We start from the raw sequence: 27,911 nt of genomic DNA on the forward strand, positions 1-27,911 counted from the left end.
TCAGTATGCCTACTCTCAGTAGGTCCTTCCCAGCCACGTGAAGGTTCTGACTCTGTTCTTTAGGGACCCAAGGCTAGTGTGGGAGGAGTGTGAGCTTGAGCTATTTGTTCCCCTAGCTCCTGTCAGATCTCTCTCCTGCCAGGCAGTTCTCTTTTAGAGTTACTCTCTGGAGCTACCACTCCCTCCCCTTCCCTGGTTGCCTGGGGTGGTGCCAGCTCCCTATTGTCAGCCCTCAGGTACTGCACTGTTGCTTGATGGTTTTCCCAACTCTTGCCCTTCTCTTTGTAAATACTGTGTTCCCTTTATTAAACTCTCATCAAATTACCCAGTTTGGTACTATCTATTTCTGCCAAGACCCTGACTGATACAGTGGGTATGTTTGGAGCCAGCAAACCCCCCAAAAACAATAAATGGTTTTCATATGTTTGGAAATTTGAATGGCTTAGAAGACTCTATATGCAGAATTATCTAAGCAAATTCACTGCTGCATATGAATGGTTTAGAGGATGAGGGAAGTTGGCATGGGGTTAAGATAACTTTGCCCAGAAATAGTTCATTCATTTAGAAAATATTTATTAAAGACCAACGATCATGCACCGAGCACTAACCTAGGTGCTGGGGGAAAAGGGCAAATAAACTATGGCCCTTGCCCTCAGTGAGCTCACAATCTGGTAATGGGAGACAGACATGTAAATAGTGACTTGCATAAAGCATCATAGGTGCTATGGTAGAAGTCTGGGTGGGAGATAAGAACTTTGGAATGATCACCATACAACAGAGACAGGGAGAACAGATGGAACTAGAGACTATATTAAGAATGGAGTGGCCAGGCTTGGTGGCTCAGCCTGTAATCCTGCGCTTTGGGAGGCTGAGGTGAGTGGATTGCCTGAGCCCGCGGGTTCGAGACCCACCTGGGCAACTTGGTGAGACCTCATCTCTACAATAATTAAAAAAAAAATCAGCCGGGCGTGGTAGCGCGAGCCCAGCAGGTTGAGGCTGCGGTTGCTCGGAATGGCCACTGCACTCCAGTCTGGGCAAGAGAGTGAGACTCCAACTCAAAAAAAAAAAAAAAAAGAATGGAGTGGAAAAAATGACAGAATAAGAGAGTAAGAAGGAATAGACAACAGTTCAGCTATAGTTATCATTTACTATGTCCTAGGCACTGTGCTTTACTTAGATTATCTTACTTCATACTCTCCACAACTCAGTAGGGTGCTGCTATTATAATCTGTTTTACAGATGAGAAAACTAAGGCTCAAAAGTCATTTGCCCAGGTTGTGCAGCTAGCAAGTGTGAAAGGACTTGAACCCAGCTCTGACTCCAGGATTTATCCTCTTAACTACTAGTATACTCAGAGAGGCAGGAGCAGAGCCAGGAGAGAAGATAACTTTATGGAAGCCAAGGTAAGAGAGAATTTAAAGGAGAAAAGAGTAGTCAGCCATGATGAATGCCACAGAGAGATCAAATAAATTGATGATTAACAAGATCCTATTGGATCTTGCAATTAGATGGTGAACTTGAGGTGAACTTTGCCTGGGAGTTTTCATTAGAAAAGTGGTCATAGGGGAACTAACTGAAGTAGTCTGAAGAGTAAATAGGAAGAGACATAAAGGTTTGTTTTCAAGGAGTTTGGTATTAAAAAGGAGAGAGAAAGAAGGTAAAAGAGGGGCTTAGTTAAGTGAGCCTGCCTGTGGAGAAAGGATCTTGGACTTATGTTAGCAGCAGTATAGCAAGATCTGTGCTATGAAGCCCACCTGTGAGGGTAGACAGAGGGGAGTGGAGGTGAGGTCTGAGGTGCTGGTGTTGGGGAGGTTCACAGAGAGGTCTAGAAGGTTTAGATCTGTTCAGGGTGCTGGGAGTGAGGCACCTGCCCTCAGGGCTGCTGCCAACAGCTTAGCGGTAGGTAGGAATGGTTGGCAATGTGGGTGGTACAGCAGGACCCCGGCTCAGCCATGGGTGGGCATACAGACAGGGGCATGGTCCCCAGGCAAGAAGGCTGCAATCCTCGGTAGTCTGTCTGGACCTGGGAGGAACACAGGGGCAAGGGAGTCCTCTCTGAGGACTTGGGTAGGATTTCAAGGAGGCTGGGTTCCACTTCTTCATAGGCGTCAGAGACTGCGGCCTTAGGCTGGGAGAAATGAGGGAGAGGAGCTGGATTAGAGTAGATCCTGTGGGAGGAAGGGGTGGACTGTGTAGGCAGGAGAACTGGGAAGTGGGTAGTGCCTGGGGATGTTACCCTGGTAGGCACGGACCTTGAGCAAGTTGTGTTGCGGGGGCAAGGATCCAACACCGGTGGTGGGACAGCAGAGGAGAGCATACTCACTGGACTCAGAGCTGCAGTATCCCTAAGGTACTGGCCTAGGACCCGGTGCAGGTCTGGAAGGGAGGGCCACAGAGCATGCCTCAGTCTTCTAGGGGAGAAGGACGAGGAGGAGACTGAGTCATAGGAATGAGTTGGAAGGGATGAGAAGAGCACTGAGGTGTGATGGTAGGGAGGCATTGAGGGGAGGGAGTAAGGCTTGAGAGAAAATAGCATGGTCCAGGCAATAAAGTAAGAAGAAAACCTCAGGTGGGGGAGGGAATTTGGTGGTGGGCCAGGGCAACAAATGGTGGTGCCTCAAACACTCCTGCTTCAGGGCCTTTGCACTTTCTGTTCTTTCTGCCTGGAACAGTCAACTCATTCCCTCATTTCATTTAGGTCTCTACTTAAATGTCATCCCAGTTACCCTGCCTGAAAACATAGTAGTCCCCACTTATCCATGGGGGATATGTTCCAAGACCCCCAGTGAATGCCTGAAACTGCAGATAGTACTGAGCCCTATAAATACTATGGTTTTTCCTATTCATACATACCTATGAGAAAGTTTGTAAATTAGGCACAGTAAGAGTAACAATAATTATAAAATAGAACAATTAGAACAATATACCAGCATCATTACTCTTGCATTTTGGGGCCCTTATTAAGTAAAATAAGTAATAAACACAGCACTGTGATATAGTTGATCTGGTTACCAAGATGGCTGCTAAGTGACTAACGGGCAGGAGGCATATACAGTATGGATTCACTGGACAAGGGGATGATTTACATCCCAGGCGGACGGAGAAGAATGGCAAGAGATTTCATCATGCTACTCAGAATGGTGCACAATTAAAATTTATGAATTGTGTATTTCTGGAATCTTTCATTTAATATTTTTCAACCTTGGTTGACTATGGGTAACTGAAACTGCAAAAAGCAAATCTGCGGATAAAGGGGGGCTACTATAGATTGTTCCACTTCCCTTCCCCACCATTCTCTGTCTCCTGCTGCTCTGTTTTTCTTTCTGGCACTTGGCTTGTACATTTATTAATTGTTATACAGGGGGTCCCCAAAAAAGTATACACATTTTAAGAGATGTTATATAGGTATTACTTTTTTTAAGTTGAATTAAATTACAGTAGCAATATGTTGTATGACATTTGCTCAGCCATGCTTCTGCCATTTTCCTTGTCCTGCGTGTTGCATGGTGATGATAGCATTCGTTGAATTAACACCATCTTTTGAGTGAACGTCATACTTAAAATGTGCATACATTTTTTTTGTCTCTCACTTCACTTAAACTTATGCTCTGTGAGAGCAGAGAGTTTGTCCATTTGTTCACTCCTGTTCAGGGTATAGAATTGTGTCTGGCTCACAGGAGGTGCTCAAGAAATTAGTTGAATGAATGAAAAGAACCAGTGGAGCTTATTACTAAGTTACTGGCGAGGGTGGTGTATCTGGGAAGAGTATGGATTCAGGTGTGTTGGGGTAACCTCTAATTCTTCAGTCTTATATTTGTGTAGGGACTTTAGCTGAACAACATTTCAGGCCACTTCAGTGACCTCATTCATATCTTTCTAGGGGAGGAGCAGTGACTTGGTAAGTTGGGGAAAAGGAACTGAGTATGCCTGGCTCAGCAGCCCGTCTTCCTTTCTCTCCCAACTCTTTTGGATTTGGCTACCTGTGTGGAGGCTAACTTGCAGTCTGCTCATATATAGGACCAGATTAGAAATTCACACCTCTTATCAACAGGGTGCCTGAATGAAACGTAATTGTACACCTAACCCTTAACTGTACCCCACAAAACCATAATAAAAAATACTGATTAAAAAAAAAAAAAAAACAAATTCGAAGAGAGCCATGTTCAAAGGGAGACAGGAGCTCATGAACGCAGCACCTGGCCCAGCCTGGGACCATCAAAAGACTCTGCCTGGGAGAACTGACCTCTGAGCTAAGTCTTCTAGAATCAGCAGATGTGCTGGATGAGGTGGCTGAAGCCTATAACCCCAGCACTTTGGGAGGCTGAGGCAAGAGGACTGCCTGAGCCCAAGGGGTTCGAGACCAGTCTGGGCAGCTTGGTGAGTCTTCGTCTCTACAATAAATCAACAAATTGGCTGGGTGTAGTGGCTCATGCCTGTGGTTCCAGCTACTCAGAAGGCTGAGGCAGAAGGATCGCCCGAGCCCAGTAAGTCGAGGCTGCAACGGCCATAAGCATGCCACTGCTCTCCAGTCTGGGCAACAGAGTGATACTCCAACTCAAAAAAAAAAAGAGCAGATGTTACCACTCGAAGGACTGGAGGTGGGATAAATTCTATCCTTCATGTTTATAGCCTCCGAAGGCATTTCTCCTCAGCTTTAGTCTTCCCACATAAATGAGTCATTCATTAATAACATTTATTTAAGGGCCTGCTTTTGGCAGGCACTGCACTAAGGATTTAAAGATGACCAAGTAAGGTATAATAGAAGATATATAAAGAAATGAATGCGGTAAAGTGCTACTGGTATGGTATTGGAGCACAAAATGGTGGCCAATGGGGGATGGTCAGGAAAAGTGTTTTAAGAGTTGGTGAAGAAAGTTATTTAAAGATGAATGGGTTTAGTCAGACAGGGAGGATATTTCAGGCAGAGGGGACATTATGTGCAAAGGCACTGAGAAGTAAACCACCTGACTTGTGGAAAAAATCACCAGCAGTTTGGCAAAGCTGATGCATGTAGAGGATGGTGGAAGTGCTGGCAGGGGTCAGATTTTGCAGAGCTGTGCTTGTTATCCTATGTAGCCTGGACTATGTCCTGGGAACTATTAAAGGGATTTAAGGAGGGGAATGATAGGTTCATGTTTGCATTTTAGAAAGATTATTCTGGTGGCTGTGTCAGGGTAGACTGGAGGGGAAAAGAGGCTCCGTTTCAGTCAGGAAGTGTCTGCAGGGTTAGAAAAAGGGGGCCATAGGCCGGGTTCGGTGGCTCAGCCTGTAATCCCAGCACTTTGGGAGGCCGAGGCGAGTGGATTGCCTGACCCCGCGGGTTTGAGACCAGCCCGGGCAACTTGGCGAGACATCGTCTCTACAATAAAAAATTAGCCAGGCGTGGTAGCGTGAGCCTGTAGTTCTGACTACTTGGGAGACTGAGGCGGAAAGATCACCGGAGCCCAGCAGGTTGATGCTGGGGTGGCTGTGAGTGTGCCAGGGCACTCCAGCCTGGGCGACAGTGAGACTCCAACTCAAAAAAAAAAAAAAAGGGCCGGGCGCGTTGGCTCAGTCTGTAAACCCGGCACTTTGGGAGGTTGAGGCGAGAGGATTGCCTCAGCCTGGGGGTTTGAGACTAGCCTGGGTAACTTGGTGAGCCCTCATCTCTACAATAAATCACAAAAACTAGCCGGGCATAGTGGCGTGTGCCTGTAGTTCCAGCTACTTGGAAGCCTGAAGCGGAAGTATCGCCTGAGCCCAGCAGGTCGATGCTGCGGTGGCTGTGAGTGTGCTACTGCGCTCCAGCCTGGATGACAAGAGTGAGACTCCAACAACAAAAAAAAGAGAGAGAGAGAGAGGGAGAAAGGGGGCCACTGTTTGAACAAGGTTTAGGAGGTGGAATGATCAGACCTGGTGGTCGATTGGATAGGGGTGGGGTGAGGAGGGAGATGTCTAAGTGTTTTGCCCTGGATGAAGGAAGGACTGTAGCCTTCCGGGATAAGCAGCAGGAGGTGGGGCTGTTTGAGGTGTCCCGTATAATGGGAATGTTATAGTGTAAGGAGCCGGTGCGATTCCCAGAGGAGACGCACAGAAAGCGGTTGAAGCCATAGGTGTGGCCGTGCGGTGGTCCAGAGAGCGGGTGTCATAGAGCGACCCTAGGATGCTCTTTTAGAGTCCTTCGGCCCCACCCGGTCCACGGCCCGCCTCCCGCCTGGCGGGTTCAGTACCTGTAGTGCGCAGGAAACTGCCACCTCAGCAGCAGCAGGCCCAGGAGGGAGCTGAGGCCCAGCACTAGGAGCAGAGCGGTCACCAAGGAGATCCAGGCTAGAGGACAAAAACACTCAGACCTCCGCCCATCCTGGCTGGAGCCCCGCCCCCAGGCCCGCCAGTTCTTTTTTCTGGCTCCGCCCCTAACTGCCTCTGGGCACTGCAGACGGGCGCACCAGCTGATCGGTGCGGCCAGACACTGCCCCTAGCCGCGGCCAGACACTGCCCCTAGCCGCGCCCAGCGCCCCGCCCCTTCCCGACGCCCCGCCCCTCCCTCACGCAGCCGCAGTGCGGCGTTGGCCGGGCTTGACCTAGCCCGGTCCTCACCGGTGTCTGAGGCGGTCTCCACCCTCGCGGGGTTGGACCAGGCGCTCCAGGGGCCTTGGTAGGTGGGGCCACTGAGCCTGGCGCGCAGCTGTAAACGGTAGCGAGATCGCGGGCGTAGTTCCAGGGTTCCTCCCCGGGCCCCGAGGGGCGGCTCCAGCACCTGCGCAGAAAAGCGTGCGGTGGCCCGGCGTCCGGGCCTCGACAGCCGGCATCTGTTTGGCGCAACTCCTACCGCTGTGAATCCCCGGGCGGTAGGGAATCTCCACAAAGAGCCCCACCTGCACGAAACACCCTTCCCGGTAGAAACGTGCAGGATAGAGCACCATGGCCGGGAGCCTCCCCCTAACCGGTCTGCTCCGGGCCCGAGGAGAAATGCGCTGGGATACACGCCCCAGGACGCAGACCTCGGCTCCTTGACACGAGCACCCCTGGCGCACCCTCGGCAGAGCTTCCGGTGCACACACCCTGGCCAACTCCAGGTCGGGCGACGGAGACCCGAGACACGCTCAGAGAACCACACAGATCAGACCACAAATAATACTCATGCCGCAGAGGATGCCAGCTTATGCTAGGTGCTGGGGTGCAAGCACAATGTAGAAGCAGGAAGACTTAGCAAACAGCTGTGAACGTTGCGATATGCCAAACATTGGACTAGGCACTGGGGGAAAGGAAAGAAAGCAGTCTCTTACGTGTCAAATGAGGAGACGTCCAAATAGGTAAATAATCACAACAATTAATTAGCACAAGGCACCATGGGAGCCCAAAGAGGCATTTAATGCCACCTGAGGTGCTTGGTAGAATCGTTTAGTGTGCTGTAAGCATGGATGGGAAGGCTGAATGGTCACAGAGGAGACTCAGGCAGGCCACGTAGGGATTTCAGTACTGTTAGTACATTATTGTACTCAATTTGTTGATGAATAGAGGGAAAGGATAAAGGAAAGGGAAGAATCAAGGGTGCTTCCAGACTTGGGTTCCTGGGTAGGTGAATTGTAGGTGCCCATGGCCAGAGACAGGAAACAAAGGAGAACTAAGTTTGAGGAAGCCATACTGTAGGGTTCAATAACAGTCGAAATGAATCAATGGTGATGTCAGGAGAGTGGTTACCCTTGGTGATGGGGGACTGACTGTAAGGGGGCATAGGAGCTTCTGGGATGCTGGAACTCTTGGTCCTGGTTATGGGTATGTGGGTGTATACACATGTACAAACTTATTGTATATTTAAGATCTGTATACTTTATTGTATATAAGTTATATCTCAATATAAAAGTAAAGCTTGGGGAGGAAGATGAGTTCGGTTTTGAATAGATTGATTCTGAAATGTCTTGGGGGAGGGTTTTGGTAGAACTGTCTAGTTAGAAGTATATAGATGCATATATATGTGATAAGTGAGAATAAAAGTAGACAAAGAACCTAATATTTAACTAATATATATTGAGCACCTTCTATATGCATATATATGCATATATCTATGCTAGGCAGTGTGCTAGGTATTTATTTATTTATTGAGTTGGAGTCTCACTCTGTTGCTCAGACTGGAGTGCAGTGGCCGCTCCCGGCCACCGCAGCCTCGCCTGCTGGGCTCTGGTGATCCTTCCGCCTCAGCCTTCCGAGTAACTGGAACTACAGGTGCGTGCTACCACGCCCGGCTAGTTTTTGATTGATTGTAGAGATGAGGTCTCGCCAAGTTGCCCAGGTAGGTCTCAAACCCGCGGGCTCAGGCAATCCGCTCACCTCAGCCTCCCAAAGTGCTGGGATTACAGGCTGAGCCACCGAGCCCGGTCTGTGCTAGGTATTTATATACATTATTTAATTTTTCTATAATTCGGTAAGGTAGATAACTTTATCCCTATCTCACCAATGAGGAAACAGTCTTCAACAGTTTAGGTAATTTGCCTGTAGTTTGTAAATTCCTTTCCGTATGGGGGTAGGAGTGGTAAAATTTGGATCATTTTAATGTAGAGTCATTAAAACTGTGAAGTTGAAGCACTCACCTAGGAAGAACATATCTATTTGTCATGAGGGGAAAAAAGCCTAGGATGGGACTCTAGGAAGCACAGCATATTACAGAAAAGTGGAAAGGAGAAGACAGGAGAAGAGAGTGAGAAGTTCAATCAGAGAGGCAGGGAGAAAATCTGGGCAGACTGAAATCCCAAAGGCAAAAAGAAGAGAAAATATTCAGTGGGAGTAGCCAGTAGGGTCAGATGCTCAAGAGAGATTAAGACATCAGTTGAGTCAGCTAGACAGGTATACTAGCCCAGACACGAATACACGGACCCTCTCACTCCTGATAACAGACATGGTAAACTGCAGGAATGCCTTGTGTAGTGAGGTCTGTGAGCATCTGTTGCTTGACTATACCTTCCAGTCCTGATGGCCTTCTCCAGTGTATCGGAGCTGATAGCAGGTCTCTTGGGCTGCCCAGGATGATGAGTGCTGCCACTCCAATTCCAGCTGCCCACTGGAGACCTCCCTCCAGTGCAAGTTTGGGGTGGGGACGAGCACTACAGGGATGTCAGCAAGGACTAGCTTAAGCCCTTCTGTGCATGAGGCATCATGCCACCAGGGCCGTGGGTCAGAAGTGTTAGCTGGGGATCCTGGGCATAGAGTCAGATTCGGTGGGTATGGGAACTGTGTGGGAGAAATGGGGAAGAAAGTTCTTACCAGCCTGGTGGATCCAGAAAGGGGAACCTAGGTAGCTGTGAACAGCACCCTGAGCTGTGGTCACCTCCACAAGAGTGTGAATAACACTGTCATTCCGTGACTTGAAGTGGCAGCGGGAGAACTGGGGGATCTGTAATCCTGGATTTGTCTTCTCTTCCTCTTCACATTTCTCCCAGATGGGGTATCTAAGAACCAGACCCATAGAATCATTGAATCAGACCTCTTCTAGAGACTAATACCAGTTCTTCTCATCCCACAAGAATGATGGCCTACGTGGGTTATAATCTCTAACTCCTCCCTTGAACAGGCCTCCAGGGCTTTCCCTCTGTCTTCATGCTATGATATTTTATTTTCTGAAGTCCACTTTTATGTCCAGCTGCTTCCCTTTGAGAAAGGAGCTTGCATGATATGTGAAAACAGCCATGGGCTTTAGAGTTCAGGTCTTGGCTTACCTGTGTATAACTTTGGGCCAATTACTTGATTTAACTCTGCCTCAATTTCCTTCCATTTGTAAAATGAGTTAATGATAACCTACCTCACAGGATTGTTTCAAATATTAAAGAGCCTTCATCTTTCTGGAGGAAAATATCCTATATTTTTAAATTGTTCTTATATAGCATCCCTCTTACTCCTGTGTGTTATTTCATTATTAGATTATTACAACAGCCTCCTAGCTGGCTTTCCTATCTCCATTTTCGTCACTGCCTTTAATTTTTTTCTCCACACAGCTGCCAGGATTTGCTGCCAAAAATGTTGATATGATAATGTCCAGAATATATCATAATTCTGTTTATTTTTATCTTTGTCACTGCTATATTAGATGGAACCACCATTATCCCTTGCCTGGATTAAGGCAAATTTCTAACTGGTGATTCTGCTTCTATTCTTATTTATTATTTCACAGAGAAACATATATTTTAAAAATATAAATCATATCATGTCTCTTTTCTGCTTCACATCTTTCAGTGGCTCCTTATTCTACTTGGAATAAAATCCAAACTACACCACAGGCCTGGTGGTCTATAGGACTCTGTATGATTTGGTTCCTTCTTACCTTGCCATTCTCATCTCCTAAGATTCTTATGTTGGTTTCTCACCCTTCATCCACACGGGCCTTCTTTCTGTGCCACAAATATGCCAAATGCACTGTCTCACTCTTTGCTTTTGCCCTGAATTGCTGTGACTGCAGGTCTTCATGTGTCTCATTCCTTCTTGCCACTTAGATCTCAGCTCATCTTGTCACTACCCTGGTGAGGCTTTTCCTGACCATTTAACATCCCCCACCCCTTAGTCTCTCTGTATCATATTATTTCTTTACTCTCTTGTCTCCTTCTTCTTCCCTCCTCCTCAGCAATGCTGGAACCTTTTTTGTTTTATTTGTTATTCTATCCCCAGTGCCTGGCACATAGTCACCCTCAATAATTGTTCACTAAACAAATGAATCGTGTCTCCCTCTTGATTATAACCCTAAGTGGCTTGCCATCACTAAAATTATTTATCACTTATGTTTACCCATTTATTCAACAAATAATTGATGTTATATGTCAGGCACTGTGCTAGGTCCCATGAGTGCACAGAGGAATAATCTTCAAGGAACTCTCATTTTAGTGAGAGAGACAGAAAAACAGATGATACTTTTCTGTGATATACAAAGGCCAACTTGGGAGCATCAGGGAGCAGGATCTAACCTGTACTGGGAGGGCCAGAGAAGCTTCCTGAATAAGACAATGTTTAGACTGAGTTTTGGACTAAAAATAGGATAGGCAAAGGGGACAAACAGGCGTCTCAGGCACATGCTTGTGCACAGATAAGAGAGTGCCGTGCCGGGCTCAGTGGCTCAGCCTGTAATCCTGCGCCTTTGGGAGGCTGAGGTGAGTGGATTGCCTGAGCCTGCGGGTTCGAGACCCGCCTGGGCAAGACCTCATCTCTACAGTAAATCAAAAAAATCAGCTGGGCGTGGTAGTGCATGCCTGTAATTCCGGCTACTTGGAAGGCTGAGGCGGAAGGGTCACTGGAGCCTGGGAGGTCGAGGCAGCGGTGGCCAGGAGCGGCCACTGCACTCCAGTCTGGGCGACAGAGTGAGACTCCAACTCAAAAAAACAAAACAAAACAAAATAAAATGCATTGTTTAAAAATTAAAAAAAAAAAAGAGTGAGTGTCGTGCTTTGGGGGAAATTCTAAGTGGTGCATATGGTTTTAACATAGAGTGCCTGGTGGTAAATGGTGAGACTGCAGTCCATGTCATGGATCACTTGTGACTTTTCTGGGGCGCTTGAATGTAATATTGTAGTAATTATGAAGACATTTAAGGATTTTAAGCAGGGAAGTGTTATAATTAACTTTGTGCTTTAGGAAGATCATTCTACTGCAGTTTGTAGAAAGGATTTGTGAAGACAGACTAGAAGTCCAGAGAAGTCCATTAGGACACTGTTGTGGTTTTTCCTGTGAAAAATAATGAGGGTATGAAAACAAGGTAGTGGCAGTGGAATGGAGGAAAAGAGACGATCCAAGAGATATTGAAGAAGTAGAAATGACAAGACTGTTTCTGATTGGCTCTGGAAGATATAGTAATGGGAGAAGTCCAGGATGATTTCTACTTTTCAGGCCTTGAAAACTGACTTGATGGTAGAATGGAGGACAATGAGAGGAAGAGTAGGTTTTGGTGGAGGAAATTATGACTTCCGTTTTGCCACCCTTTAATCCACTCATGACATCTCTGTACAATTATTAAAAAGAATTAGTGGCAGGGCGTAGTGGCTCACGCCTGTAATCCCAGCACTTTGGGAGGTGGAGGTGAGATGATTGCCTGAGCCTGGGGGTTCGAGACCAGCCTGAGAAACATGGTGAGACCTCGTCTCTACAATAAATCAAAAAATTAGCTTGGCTTGGTGGCACATGCCTGTAGTCCCAGTGGAAGGACTGAACTGGACTGAGCCCAGCAGGTTGAGGGTACAGTGGCCGTGACCATGCCACTGCACTCCAGCTTAGGTGGCAGAGTAAGACTGTGACTCACATAAATAAATAAATAGTTACACTTTTTTGTAAAAATCTCCAAGCAAAATAATGAGTTAGCAAAATTATACATATATAAATGTGATCCAATTTATATTACAAGTTAAATCTTATACACAGACATTTGTAAATGCATAGAAAAAAATTGGAATAATACATTACAATTGTTAATAGTGGCCTTTTCACAATTCATTAGCTCAACAATTTTTACTGAGTACCTACTGTGTTCCAGGTACTATGGTAGGTGAGAATATATTGGTGAGTAAAAGTGGACACCGACTTTTCCCTCATGGATCATTTTTAGTCAAGATCAACCTTTCTCAGCTGGAGTTGTGAGAGAGATTTTTATTATCAATCAAATAATCACTAAAATGTAAGCATAAAATTGTGACTATGATCAGTACTTAAGGAGAGGTACATACATGATACAACAAGAATGTAGAATCGTGGTAGTGGATCTAATAAGGAAGGTCAAGGGAGGGTTCCCTGAGGAAGTGACACTTGAGGTGAGATCCGAAGGATAAGTAGAAGTTAAGTAAAGACAAGAGCATGTGCAAAGCCTAGAGGCCAGAGGGAATATGCCAGATATGAAGAAACCAAGGAAGGCCAGTGCCAGAGCATAGGGTGCAAAGGGCAGCCTGGTATAGATGAAGCTGAAGGCATAGGTCAGTCTGAGTCTCTTAGAACTTTTTAAGTCCTTGATAGAGTTCCTTTCTTTATCCTAAGACCAGTGGGAAACTATTGAAAATTTTAAAACAAGGCATGCTTTGTTCATTTTTGTACTTTTAAAAGATCCCTCCAGGGCTGGGCACAGTGGCTTACACCTGTAATCCCAGCACTTTGGGAGGCAGAGGTGAGAGAATCCTGAAGTAATCACCTGGGATCAGGGGTTTGGGATGAGCCTGAGCCACATGGTGAGATTTTGTCCCTACAATAAATAAAAAAATCAGCTGGGCATGGTGGCACATGCCTGTGGTTCCAGCTACTTAGAAGGCTGAGGCGGAAGGATCATCTGAGCCCAGCAGGTTGAGACTGTGGTGACTGTGAGTATGCCACTGCATTCTAGCCTGGGTGACAGAGTAAGATTCCGACTCAAAAAAAAAAAAGATCCCTCCAGCTCCTATGTGGAGAATGATTTGGCAGATTCAAAGCGATCAATTACTAGGTCTTTTTAGTACCATAAATGAGAGAGATGATGATGGGTTATACTAGGGTAATGGCAGTGATAGACCAAAGTGGACAGATTCTAGAGATATTTAGTAGGTAAAATCAACAGAATATGGTTTGGAGCTGGATCTGGAGAGGATGGAGGATTAGTGAGGTGTTTTGGAGGCAGTACGTGAAGGGCAGGCTAAATTTTGTATAATGGAAAGATGCAGTACATATTTGAGTAGGGGAAGACCATGCAAAGTTAGAATTTTACAAAGAATCATGAAAAGACTGAGCTTAACAAAGTTCACTCTGTTAGCAGCATGGGGGATAAATTGGAGATGAATGAGACTGTAAGCTGTTGCAGTGGTCCAGGTGATATGATTAAGGCTGGACTAAACCAAGGCATTCCAGTGAAAATAGAAAGAGGCTGAAAAGTAAAATACCCATTGGAGAATGAGAGAATAGATAAGAGACCATGGAGGCTGTTTGGTTTTGGGACAAGGGAGGAGTGTGAAGAAGACCTAGGACAATCTCTTTTTTCTTTCTGCAAGATTGTGGCTCTCTCCCATGACAGCAGATTCAATCAACAGTTCAATTCTCACCTGTCCCTAGGGCAACACCATGCCCTGCTGTGGTAGAAGAAGCCTTGGGAGCTAGCATGGTCCTGTTGCTTCCACTGACAGGTAACGTTTTTCAGGTCCAAGGTAAAGCATTGCAGTCCAATTGCCACTGAGATCAAAGAAGTAAGTCCCATCAGGATCCATGTGTCCCTACTCTATTGGGTATTCAGATCCTTTCTAAGCACATAACTTAGACCATTGACCCTTGTTCTCTCTTCTGTCCATGAACATAGTTCATCCTGTCTAATGGTGAGTTTGAGGTCCTTAGGAAGGACCATAGTTCCCAGAGTTTTTCAGATTCAGCCCAACCTAGAGAACATTTAAAAAAAAAATCTCTTCCCCATTTCCCTATTCCTTTTGTTGACTCACCTGCATCCCCAGGCAGATCCACGGTCACAGGGAAGGACCAGGATCCCCAGGAGCCACGGAGGGAGACTCCATCAGGTTGACTACGCAGCTGGAGCCAGTAGGAATTGCCAGGCTGGAGCCCTGAGATGAGGCAGCTTCCTCCCATTGCTGTCAGAGCCTTGGGAGAAAAACCCCAGCCTCACAATCTAGGCCTCCATCCCTGGTTTTTGAGGCATCACAGCACCTCTATGGAGAGGAGCTCAGCTCCTTACTGGATAGATATGCACACAGACTAGGGGCCAGGTTAGTGGGTTCTTGAGCTTTTTAGGGAAATCTCCATTAATGAGGCCTGAAAGGCCTCAATTTTGTCAGTGCGAATGACCCAGAATGGGAGGCCCTTAAATAGACATGGCTCCGGAGGGCTAATCAGAGCCTATACTAACTCCCCAAGGACCAACCCAGTCTGGAATCCCCCAAGTGTAGCCTGTCCTCTCCTGGGGCAAAATTGGGAGTAGGGGATAGGAGATGGAGCAGAAGGCCAAAATACTTATCTAGTCAGCGACACCTGCTGTTGTCCATCCTGTGAGGGTGTTGTGGGCTGAGCACATGGAGGCTGGTCCAGAGCAGGGGTCAAGTTTGGTCTCTGCAGAACTGGGCAGCAGGTTTCTGTGGCGATCAGCTGCACGACTGTGGGACCAGTGGAGTTCTTGGGATCCTTGGGGCCGTAGCGGAGTTCATGCCTCAGGAAATCACTGATTTCAGGAGCTGGGGCCTCCCAGCTGATCTGAAGTTCCCCTGGCTGGCTCCCTCCTGTGGCCTTGATGATACTGGGGGGAGCTGGCAGGCCTGAGGAGGAGACAGGGCACATCAAAACTCTGAGTACCACAGTCTATGACTTAACTCATGGACTGCAGAGGGGTGCTGGGGCTGAATTGGGGGTAGTGTCTGGGTTCAAAAAGATCACAAATCATCATTCTCCTGGAGGGCAGGCTGGAAAGGTCCCGTCTCCTGTTCTCATGGGAATAGTGACCTCATTGCAGCATAATGGTTTGTTTGACTTAGTGTGCCTTAAAAGCAGGGATCTCTTTTAAGCTCTGTATCCTCAACACCTATCAGTGTCTGGCACACAGTAGGGACTCTGTAAGTGTTGAATGGGTAAATAAATGAGTATGTTGATAATGGGAGGACCAGGGTGTCCCTAGTGTGAAATGATCTGTGGGATAAGTCTTGCTCTGGGTGCCAAGACTGGGGGGAATGATAAGGGAGTTTTGAGGTGCCTCCAGGGGTGTGGGAACGGGGCATCCATGCTGTCCTGGAAGAGCACTGACAAATCTGACTCTAGGGACGGTACCAGGGCCCTTACCCACACTGTCCACAAAGAGCACTCGCTGGGTTTGAGTCTTGTTCAGGAGCATGTTCTTCACCCAGAGGTGCAGTGGAAAGAAGAGGCGTACTTCATCCTGGACTGGAAACTGGCACACGTACCGGATTCCAAGAGGGGGCACACTCTGGGAACTCAGGGAGCAGGCACGGGGCTTCTCCCTGTTGGACAGGAGAGGTCCCTACACAGCCACCATGCTCAGCCCTGAGGACCCAGACCTGGGCCCCTGCACAACTTCTGTTTCCAGTACACTTTTCTTTCTTACTGCTTGGGATAGGTGGAATTAGGGATTATGCAGGGGCTTGAGATGGGGCCCACATATATACAAAGCATGTCTGTTCATAAATTGGCTATTTAGGGCATGTACTTGGAGGAGTTTTCTGATAGGAGCAAAGACAGGGAAGCCATTGGAGTGGGACTCAACTGAGCTAAGTATAGGGACAGATCTATGGGGAGTGGGGCACAGCCCAACACCTACCCTGGGTAGGCATACAGCAGCTGGTATGTCCCACTGGGTGCTTCCTCTTCCTCATCCCAGAAGCAAGTGAGATCCTCAAATGTTCGGGAGAAACAGTTCAGGGGCTCTGAGTCCGAGGCCGGCAAGGAGACATCTGAGGAACAGCTGGTGAGTTGGGCTCTGGGTCCTCCCAAGCATGTTTATGGGCAACCAGTGGGGGACCAGTGGGAGTCTCCTACTCTACATCTCCTCCCAGGGCTCCCTCTCCCCGGGCATAGGTAATCTCCACCCTCTGCACACCTCACCTTGGCTGATGACTTGTGCCAGGTTTTGGGGGGCCAGAAGGAGGCAGGAGGTGATCATGAAGAGGGCCCAGGAGGGCATCTTCTCCAGCACTGTGTGCCTGCCTTAGCCCATCCTCCCTTCAGGAAGCCGGGCCCCAATCCCCTCCCGGTCCAGCCCCTCGGGTTCCTGTCAGATACAGCCCCACGTCCTGTCGCTGTCCCTGCCCCTCTGGGGCCCGTCCAGACCACACTGGGGCCAGGGGCCAGGGAAGGGGGAGTGGGCAGGAGGGTAAGAAGAATTTAAAAGAGAGGACATCGGCCTTTTGGAAGGAAGACGGGCATTATATATTTGACTATGCGCTACAAGGAGCAGAAACCTCTGTATGTGTCTGTGTTAACTATTATAGAAAAATATAATATCAGAATGGTAACATTTACTGAACACTTACTATGCTGCCATGTGTTAAGCACTTTGTACCTATTGTCGCAGACAAGCTTCACAATAGTCTTGCTATTTCCATTACAGAAACGCGGAAAATTGAGGTGCAGAGAAGTTAACGATTTGCCCAAGATTACATATGTACTAAAAGATAAAGCTTGAGAGGTCAACCTTCAGAACCGAAGCGCATAACAACCATGCTATGCTCTTGGGAGGTGTAATCTGCTGAGAAATGCCTCTCTCTCACACAACCATGGCCAAATGGTGGGTATTTCCACTTTCATAGATTCTGTGACTTGGTGCATGAATCAACACATTCTCCCCAGAACTGGAAATGCCCCTCCATCGTGGGCAACCTCCATAGCTGCTGCTAACTCCTTGCTACTCAAAGTGTGGTTTGTAGACCAGCAGCAATAGTGTTACCTGGGAGCTTGTGAGAAATGCAGAATCTCGGGCCCCGCCTCAGACTACTAAAGCAGAATCTGCGTTTTACCAAAATCCCCAAATGATTCGAATATATGTTAAAGTTTGAGATGCAGTGGTCTTCAGAACTTTTATCTGGTTTGCTCAGAATAAGGGGATGGCTGGTCTCAGCTCTTCAACTTGTGCTCATCTTCTTCACCTTCCAAGCAGAATAGTGGATCTGATCCTGTCAGTGAGCCCCGGGCCTCCTCTTGCGAATGCTGTAACTGTGGGTGGATTTTAGGCCAATTCTAGGGTCATTGACACGATCAGGGGAAGGGACGGGCAGGAGGGGAGTTGGGGGGTGGGTATACAGCCACCATTGGCTTCCACATTTAGCCTGTCAGATCTCTGCTGGGGCTCCCATTCCTGGCTCTACAGACTAAGTGACCTCAGTATCACCTTCCTCTCTTCCTCCTTCTGAAATAACTTTACTAACAATTGTGGGAGGTGGGGAATGGATGGAAGTCCTTCAGTTCTTCTGTAAAGTCTTAGTTTCTCTGGCACCATTTCTCTGCAAGCGGTCTTAGAGCCAGGTTTGTTTGTAGCCCTACCGGGCTCTCAGGTTACAAGGACCAATGGTAAAGACTTTAGTTGTCTCTTTCAGTGTGCATTCAAGAGCTACCCAAACTTTTGTCAGATCTAGTGAGGGAGAACCACAACTGTAATGTTCATGCAGTCTCATGGCTTTGCTTGCTATGTATCTGCTGACTTCAAAATGAATGTCTCTACCTGTGACTTCTTTGCTAGGCCCCAGATTTAGATAGCTGTCTACTTGGTTTCTCCACTTGCATGTCTAACAGGCATATTATACTTAATGTGGCCCAAATCAAACTCTGGATTTTTGTTCCCATCCCTAAACCTGTTTTATTTTTTATTTTCTTTTTTTCCCTCTGGTTTTGTCCATCTCCGTAATTAGTGCCATCATCTACTCAGTTGCTCAAGCCAAAACTCTCAGTACTCCTTGATTCCTGTCTTTTTCTTACTCCACATCCAATTAATTAGCAAATCCTGTCAGACCTTCCTTCAAAGTGTACCCTGAATCTGACACGTTTTACCACCTCCACTCTTACCATCCTAGTCCAAATCTGGGTTACTGCAAAGGCTTCCTAACTGGTGTTTCTGCCTCCATTCCTGCTCCCTTCAGGCTATCCTCCACACAACAGAGTGATATATTTAAAATGCACGTCAGATGTCTTCACTCCCTTCTTAAAATTCTCCAAAGAAAGTTTCCCAGTGCACTTAAAAAAAAAATTATCAAGCAATGACTCTTCCTGATTCCAGTGCACTTAGAATGCAACTCAGACACCTCCTGATGAAGTGCCAGGCCCTGCCCAACCTGGCTCCTGCCTACTTGAAGCTTATCTTCCACTACTTTCTTCTTCACTCTCAATCTGCCACGATAACCTCAATGCACCTCTCATCTTAACCTTCAATGTACTCAGCCTGAGATTCTTCTTCCTTGGTTCCACAGTGTCACATTCTCTTGACTTCCTCCTACCTCCTGTAACATTCCCTCTCAGTTTCCTTCTTGGTTGCTCTTTCCTTTCGTCTTGCTGCTCCCATGTCCTCACTCAGTTCTTCATATTGTCTGAGTGATTGCGTGGCTTCCATTCTGTCTACATACTGGCCACTCCCGAAACTCCTCACTCCCTTGAACTTCAAATTTGCAGTGACTTATCAGATGTTTCGACTTGTTGTTCCACAGGCACTTCACACTCACCAAGTCCCCAAATGGAACTATTACTAAGGCCCCCCCCCCACTTCGATCTTTTCTTCCTCTGTTCTGCATCTCACATAGGCTACCTAGGCATCTAAGGCTAAAACTGAGAGTTATCCTCAAACCTCATTCTCCCTCCACCCCTCCATCCAAGTCCTTGCTAAGTCCTATGTCTTCCATGGCACAGAACCCACTAGGGACTTGTCCATGACTGTCAGAGAGTTGAGATGGAGGCTTTCTGCTGCTGCATGAGAGGAGGTCCAGCTACTTGTTCCTGTCATTTCCCCATTTTATTCTGCTTCCACACAGGTGGAAAGAGCTGCCTCCCCCAGCCTTGATGTCTTTAGAACATTAAACAGGAACTGGGACAGGCCTGTGAGAAAGGAGGCCAACTTAGGTCTGCCTGCTTTGGTTATGGAGACCTGTGTGCTCTTTAAGGTGCAGTCCCACTCAGCAGGCCTGAGTTTTTCTGTTGGGATATAAGGCTAAAGTCTTGGCTTACAAAAGCTGGTGCTTAGCTGAGTGCAGTGACTCATGCCTGTAATTCCAGCACTTTGGGAGGTGGAGGCAAGAGGACTGCCTGAGCCCAGGGGTTTGAGACCAGCTTGGGCAACTTGGAGAGATCTTGTCCCAAAATAAATTTAAAAATTAGCTGGATGTGTTGGCACATGCCTGTAGTTCCAGCTACTTGGGGGGCTGAGGCGGAAGAATTACCTAAGCCCAGTGAACAGAGGATGTGGTGGCCCTGATAGTGCCACTGCACTCAAGCCTGGGTGACAGACTAAGATTCTGACTCAGAAAAGAAAGCTGGTACTTGATCTCTGGGTAGCTATTGCTCAGAGAACTCAAGGGGTTTCTGGATGAGGATTGACCCAACTAGTAGTGTGCCGTAAAACTGGCTCGAGGGAAGCTGGGCTCGGTGGTTCAGCCTGTAATCCCGCGCCTTTGGGAGGCTGAGGTGAGTGGATTGCCTGAGCCCGTGGGTTTGAGACCTGCCTGGGCAACTTGGCGAGACCTCATCTCTACAATAAATCAAAAAATTAGCTGGACGTGGTTGCGCGCGCCTGTAGTTCCAGCTCCTTGGAAGGCTGAGGTGGAAGTATCGCCGGAGCCCAGCAGGTCGAGGCTGTGGTGGCTGGGAGCGGCCACTGCACTCCAGTCTGGGCGACAGAGTGAGACTCCAACTCAAAAAAAACCCCCAAAAAACTGGCTTGAGGGGATGGGGAAACCCTATTTTGTAGAATTTGCTGCTTTTTATGGTATAAGTACCATGTAATGACCAGTTTCAAGCTATTATTATGATGTCACTGAGCAGGGAGTTGGGAAGAGAATAAGCTATTGGCTCTCGGGAGCCTGGAGCTGTATGCTTGCCCTGTCTTCCCATCTTTCCACATTTCCACACACCTGCCATTTTTGTCCAGTAAGAAAGTCTGGGACAGGTAGCTCTAGGCACTAAGACTCTCTGTCTTTCCATCTTTTCCAACATTGCCAAATTTCTCCCTAAAACGATTGTTCCATTTTTACTCCTAGCAGTGTGTTCAGGCGCTGTGTTTACTCCCACACCTTTGTCAGTGTTTTAAGTTTGCTATTCTGATAGGTGACAAATGGTATCTCCTTTCTCAGTACTTTTTCTGAGGTTCAAATTTGCTTTTTTTCTTTCCCTGTCTAAAACGTCTGTGGCTCCACACGATCCTTTGGACAAAGCCTCGTGTCTCCATACTGGAGCATAGAAACCTTTACTGCCTTTGCGCCCACCCATTGCTGGAATCTCTCCCTCTTGATGTTCCATTCCCTAGTTCCCAAGCTCACTCCCCTTTCTTGCCACAGGACCTTGTTCCCATTGCTTCCCCAGGTACAGAACTTCCCCACTTAGAAGCCTGCTGGAAATTTCTTTGTGATTCAACATCTGTTCCCAAGTCATTACTCCTTAGGAGTCCTTTTTTATGCCCTCCCCCACTCCCAACTATATGTAATGAAGGGAAAGTCTAATTAAAAAAGAAAAATACAATTCTGCATCCCTTTCAGAGGCGCCATAGCTCTTTTGTGATCAAAAACAACTTGATGGACCTATTTGTTTTAAAGAGAGGAGGGCCGTTGGGCATGGCCTAGATAGGAAGCATATTTGCTGAATATAAAATAAATAGGAATTTTGGAGCATCTTGTGGTAACTACAGAGAAAAAGGAGGCGAGCCAGTAAGTGAAAGACAGCAATTAGAGGAGAAGAAAGGTCAACCAGCGAGAAATTCAGTGTTAGGTTTGCTCCCTCTTCTGCGAATGTTTAGCTTCCCCAGAACATGCCCAAACATTCAGTAAAAGTGTCCTGTACACAAAACCTCACATTCCCAGTGCTTTAGGAATGAAGGGAAAGAGGTAATGATATCCAAAGAGTTGAGAGAAGATGGGAACCACACAAAGTAAGCAGCCCAGTGACCAAGAATTTAGTAAGAACAGGAAATTCAGATTGAGAGGCAGTCCTAGGATGTAAACCTTGGAGAGTCCTGGTAAAAACAGAAGAGGGCATGGACTTCCCAGAGGATATAGAGTAGGAACCGAGCTATTCTAATTAGACATAAATGGGAGAGGTGACCCCAAAGGGCTGCAAGCCTTGAGGACATTTGGGTTACACATGCATAATCTTTCCTTCCCCTGAGTCCCCATAGAAATTTATGCCTCTGTTGGGGGCTCCTTACAAGTAAAAGCTGTGCTACGCCTCTACTCTAGTGAGACAAGACGTGAACTCCCAAGTAGGGACTGTCATTTGAACTCACTCCTCCTGGGAGTGGGCCTGCCTCCTCCTCCCTGACTCCCTCTCTTACCAGTATCCTACCAGCTACCTATAATGAGCACTTGTTATTTACCAGCACTATGGGAATGCATTGTCTTATTTCATCACACAATGACTGTGTTAGGTACCCTTGTCTTCACTTTACAGGAAAGAAAACCAAGGCTCAAAAGGACTAAATGAGTTGTTCAGAGTCACTATTAAAGGGTAGGACTGAGATTTGAATTCAGGTCTGTTTGGCTTTTGTTCTTTTAACCATTGCATAGACACCTCTGACTAGGATCACATTATAACTGTTTCCTCTGTTTCATTTATTTAAAATTACCTGCTTGGTGCAGGGCCTGGTGTGAGTCTCTCCCACAGGATGAGGCTGAGTTCAAAACAGGCATCTGGAGAGGTGTAATTCAAGTAAATGGGAAAAGGACTGGCAGTTACCCAGCAAGTAACCCCAAGGGGGAGAGCTTCACGGGATCCAATTTGGTCAGCTCTCTGTTCTCTGGTCTCCATGAGACATCTTGGCTCCTGAGATGACTTTACTTAAGGCTGCTGAGCTCTCTCTGACTCCTGATCCAAGGCCTGCTGAGGAAATAGGAGGACCAGCTTCTGGTTTGCCTGCCCTGCCCCAGGAGAGGGCCTGGGGTGAGATAAGAGGATGCACACAGCCTGTGGGAGGAGACTGAGCTACCCAGAGGCCCTGCAGGAAATCTCCTCTTCCTTGGGGGCAGAAGGGAATGAATGACTCAGGGCTGCCTAGTGGGAGTTCCATTTTTTGCTGCCAGGATGGGTTGCAGGGAGACCCTTCGGATAAAGTGCTCACCAGGTTTGCCTTTCCCAGCTGCCTGGCTAATGAGACTTTTTCTCTTGCCTTTTTCATAATTTCTCTGGAAACAAATTTGTGCTGCTAGGCTGGTCTCTTACTCCATGCCTGGCCCAGCCCAGGCCATCTACAGTGAGAATGTGACCGTTGAATGAAGGAGTGAGAACTGAAGCTGGAATAGGTAGGTGCAGGCGAAGCTGAGCATTTAGGACCGTGCTCTGTGCCTGGTTTCCTGACTTGTTTGTAGTGAGACTCTGGGTCTCCATGGTGCCACAGTGGGAATGTGGGGACCTTCTGTTGGTGGAGGGTGCCTGAGAGCAACCTGACACATAGTATGTGATTGATGTATCTGTGTTGAATTTGGAAGTGTACTTTATCCAAATCTGGCCCTTGCTCACTGTGCTGGAGAAGCAGCAGAGTTCTGTGGCAAAGAGAGGGACTCTGGAGCTAGAATATCTGGGTTTGAATACCAGCTCTGCCACTTACCAACCGTCAGACTTTAGCCAAAATACTAACCCTGTCTGAGCCTGTTTCCTCTTCTGTAAAATGAGGATAATAATAATGACACTTACCTAACAGGGGTTTTGAAGACTGTATGAATTAATATGTGCAAAGTGCTTGGAACAGGGCCTGACAATTAAATACCATGTAAGCATTAGCTATTTTTCTCCTTTTAGTGACGGGCGTCTCCATCAACCTGCCATGTAAACAGAAGCTTGGCAGTAATCCTAGACTCTTCCTTCTCCTTTATTCCCATAATCAATCCTTGTCCATTTTTTATCTGTAGTATTTCTCCCAGTTCTACCACACCATCCTTTCACCTACACTGTAGTAGTCTTTCATTGATCTCCATGCCTTCATTTAAAAAAAAAAAAACAGCTTAGGGCCGGGCATGGTGTCTAATCCCAGCACCTTGGGAGGCCAAAGTGGGAAGATTGCTTGAGTCCAGAAGTTTGGGACCAGCCATAGCGAGACCTTGTCTCTTAAACAAACAAACAAAACAAAACAAATAAAAACTCTGCAACTTTATTGAGATACAATTCACATTCCAAACAACTCACCCATTTAATGTGTATAATTCAATAGTTTTTAGTATATTCACAAATAAGTGCAACCATGGTCAAGTTTAGAACATTTTTATCACATCTTTTCATGTGCTTATTGGTCACTTGCATATTTTCTTTTTTTTTTTTTTTTTTATTAATCAATATTTTTTATTATGGTTTTGTGGGGTACAGTTAAGGGTTAGGTGTACAATTACATTTCATTCAGGCACCCTGTTGATTAGAGGTGTTTTCCCATCCCCAGACAGATATTTGCTACTGTTAATCCCATCCCCCCCCATAGTTTCCCAGTACCGTCAGTCATTTTCTTATCATATTACATTGGATGTTCAAGGTCCATTATATGAGTGAGAACATGTGATACTCGGATCTTTGTTTCTGTGAGAGGTCACTCAGTATTATAGACTCTAGTTCCATCCAGGTTGCTGTGAAATTCATGATTTTGTTCTTTTTTATGGCTGCATAGTATTCCATCGTGTATATGTACCACATTTTAAAAATCCAGTCCTCTTTTGATGGGCAGCATGGTTGTTTCCAGGTTCTTGCTATTGTGAACAACACTGCGATAAACATACGTGTGCAGGTATCTTTTTTATAGAGTGATTTGTGTTCTTCAGGGTATATTCCCAGTAGGGGGATTGCAGGGTCATATGGAAGGTCAATTTTTAGAGCTTTTAGGAATCGCCACACTGCTTTCCACAGAGGTTGCACTAGTTTACACTCCCACCAACAGTGTAGAAGTGTTCCCTTTTCACCACACCCTCTCCAGCAGCTGTTATTTTTTGAGTTGTTGATAATTGCCATTCTGACTGGAGTTAGGTGGTATCTCAGTGTGGTTTTGATTTGCATCTCCCTGATGATTAGTGAGGTTGAGCATTTCTTCATGTGTTTGTTGGCTGCTCGGATGTCTTCTTTTGTGAAGTGTCTGTTCATATCTTTACTTGCATATTTTCTTTGGAGAAATGCCAATCAGATCCTTTGCCCATTAAAAAATATGGGTTATCTGTCTCTTTATTATTGAGTTGTAAGATTTCTTTACATCCTATACCTTTTACTTTCACCCTCTTATCCCTCCAACTTCCTCTCAGCCCTTAAGCACTGTTTCTATCTCTGTAGATATGGAGATTTCTTTCTTTTTTTTTTTAGGTTGGAAAATATAGTTTATTTAGAAAGCAAGTGAGAGAGAGAGAGAGAGAGAGACAGAGAGAGAGAGAGAGAGAGATTGATTTACCTCCCCAAGGAAGGGGAGGGGGCCAAATCTTAGGAAAACATGGTGACCACAGCTCAAAGAACACATGGCCAGACCATAACTTACAACTACCATAGGAAATCTTTTGTGACTGGCTTTTCACTTAGCATGGTATTTTTAATGTTCATTGACATTTTAGCATGTATTAGTACTTCCTTCCCTTTTAATGGCTAAATAATATTCCACTGTATGGATATACTATATTAATTTATCCATTTATTAGTTGATGAACATTTGAGTGGTTTCCATTTTTAGATTATTATGAATAAGGTTGCTATAAACATTCATGTTTAAGTTTTTGTATGGCTGTGTATTTTCATTCTTTTGAGTATATATCTAGGAGTGGAATTTCTGGGTCTCTAAAGTTCCCATATGTTTTATTTTATTTTATTTTTATTTTCTTAGAGACGGTCTTGCTCTGTGGCCGAGGCTGAAGTGCAGTAGCATGATCAGAGCTTACTGCAGCCTCAAATTCCTGGGCTTAAGAATTCCTCCCACCTTAGCCTCCCAAGTAGCTGAGACTAGAGGCACATGCCACCTTGTCTGGCTATTTAAAAAATTTTTTTTGTAGAGACAGAGTCTCCCTATGTTGCCTAGGCTGGTCTCAAACTTCTAGCCTCAAACAATCCTTCTACCTCAGCCTCCCCAAATGCTAGGATTACAGACATGAGTCAGTGTGCCTGGCCAAGTGTTCCTATATGTTTAAGGAACTACCAGACTATTTTCCAAAGAGGCTTCACAATTTTACATTCCTACTAGCAGTATATGACAGTTCCACTTTTTCCTTGCCAACACTTATCTTTTTGATTATAGCTCTCTTAGTGGGTGTGAAGTGATATCTCATTTTGGTTTGATTTGCATTTCCTGGTGACTAATCATGTTGAATATTCCTTCTTTTAAGTTAAATTAAAATCCTTTTTTTTCCTTAGAGACAGGGTTTAACTCAGTTGCCCAGGCTGGAGTACAGTAACATCTTTTCATGTGCTCATTGGTCATTTGCATATTTTCTTTGGAGAAATGTCTATTCAGATCCTGTACCCATTAAAAAAAAATGGGTTATCTGTCTCTTTACTAATGAGTTGTAAGACTTTATATAGTCTATATACATGTCTCATAAGATATATGGCTTACAAATTTGTTTTTTCATTCTGTGGTTGTCTTTTCACCTTCTTGATAGTGTCCTTTGATGCACAAAAGTTTTTAATTTTGATGAAGTCTAATTTATGTATTTTTGATTTTGTTACTTGTACCTTTGCTGCCAGGTCTAAGAATCTACTGGCAAATCAGAGGTCATGATGATTTACTCCTATGCTTTCTTCTAAAGGTTTTATAGTTTTGGCTCAAATATTTAGGTCTTTGATCTACTTTGAGTTAATTGGGTTTTTTTTTTGAGTTGGGGTCAAATTGGGGACACAATCATGGCTTACCACAGCCTCAAATTCCTGGGGTCAAGTGATCCTCCTGCTTCAGCCTCCTGAGTAGCTGAGACTACAGGCGTGTGCTATCATGCTTGGCTATTTTTTATATTTTTATTTTTTGTAAAGACAAGGTCTCACTATGTTGCCCAGGCTGAACTTGAACTTCTGGGCTCAAGCGATCCTCCTGCATTGGCCTCCCAAAGTGCTGAGATTAGAGGCGTGAGCCACCATGCCTAATGGAGTTCATTTTTGTATTTGGTATTTGGGTAGAAGTCCAACTTTGTTCTTTTGCATGTGGCTGTCCAGTTGTCCCAGCACCATTTATTGAAGACTATTTCTTCCCCATGGAATAACCTTGACACCTTTGTTGAAAATCAGTCGACCATAGACACGTGGGCTTAGGTCTAAACTCTCAATTCTACTCCATTGATCTATATGTCTACCCTTTTGCCAGTACCATACAGTCTTGATTTTTGCTTCTTTGTAGTAAGTTTTGAAATCTGAAAGTGTTAAGTTCTCCAACTTTGTTCCACTTTTTCAAGATTGTTTTGACTATTCTAGCTGGGTTCCTTGCAGTTACATATGAATTTAAAATACTTGTCAATTTCTACAAAGAAGCCAGCTGAAATTCTGATAGGGATTGTATTGAATCTGTAGACCAAGTAGTGAAGTATTATCATCTTACCAGAATTAAGTTTTCCTATTCATGAACATGAAATGCTTTTCTGTTTATTTAGATTTTATTTATTTCAACTATGTTTTATAATTTTCAGAATGTAAGTTTAACACACTTTGTTAAATTTATTCCTAAGTATTTTATTCTTTTTAATCTATTGTTTTCTTATTTTCATTTTTAGGTTGTTCACTGCAAGTGTATAGAAGAAAATTGCTTTTTGTATATCAATCTTGTATTCTGCAACTGTCCTGAACTTACTTATTATTAGTTCTAAATAATTTTTTAGTGGACTTAAAATTTTCTGTGTACACTATCATGTTATCTGCAAATAGAGATAGTTTTACTTCTCCTTTCCAGTCTGGATGCTGTTTATTTCTTTTTCTTGCCCAACTGCTCTGGTTAGAACCTCCAGAATAATGTTGAATGAAAGTGGGAAGAGCAGATATCCCTGTCTTATTCCTGATCTTAGGGGGAAATCATTCAGTCTTTCACTATTATGTATGAAATTAGCTGTGGGTTTTTTGTAAATACCCTTTGCCAAGCTGACAAAGTTTCTTTCTATTCCTGATTTTTTAGAAGTTTTTTTTTATTTTAAAAGAGTATTGTATTTTGTCAAATGCTTTTTTTTTTTTTTTTAATCTTTTGAAATGATGATGTAGTTTTTGTTTTTTATTCTATTGATATAATGTGATACAATAATTGATTTTCAGGTGTTAAAACAACCTTTCATTCTTGGGACAAATCCCACTTGATTATGGTGTATAATCTTTTTTATATGTTGTTGGATTCTGTA

General features: G+C 45.4%; 1 protein-coding gene and 1 long non-coding RNA gene across 2 annotated transcripts; one reads left to right on the top strand and one right to left on the bottom strand.

The window, feature by feature from the left end:
- Positions 1–1,873: 1,873 nt before the first annotated feature.
- Positions 1,874–16,591, bottom strand: MPL (MPL proto-oncogene, thrombopoietin receptor). The gene is given in 12 exon segments (XM_008058084.1): positions 1,874–2,128; positions 2,324–2,411; positions 6,210–6,306; positions 6,577–6,736; positions 8,935–9,077; positions 9,238–9,422; positions 14,004–14,130; positions 14,391–14,547; positions 14,917–15,215; positions 15,733–15,911; positions 16,229–16,361; positions 16,513–16,591. Coding segments are annotated over 12 exon segments (1,902 nt in total).
- LOC110595643 lies at positions 16,287–27,414 on the top strand. Its single transcript, XR_002481964.1, has 3 exons — positions 16,287–16,375; positions 17,018–17,194; positions 27,300–27,414. It is a non-coding gene; the product is annotated as an uncharacterized LOC110595643 (long non-coding RNA).
- The last annotated feature ends 497 nt before the right edge of the window (positions 27,415–27,911 follow it).

This window comes from Carlito syrichta, unplaced genomic scaffold, assembly GCF_000164805.1.
Source record: "Carlito syrichta isolate Samal-C Ts95f unplaced genomic scaffold, Tarsius_syrichta-2.0.1 Scaffold303210, whole genome shotgun sequence".
In the NCBI taxonomy this organism is placed as follows: Eukaryota; Metazoa; Chordata; class Mammalia; order Primates; family Tarsiidae; genus Carlito; species Carlito syrichta.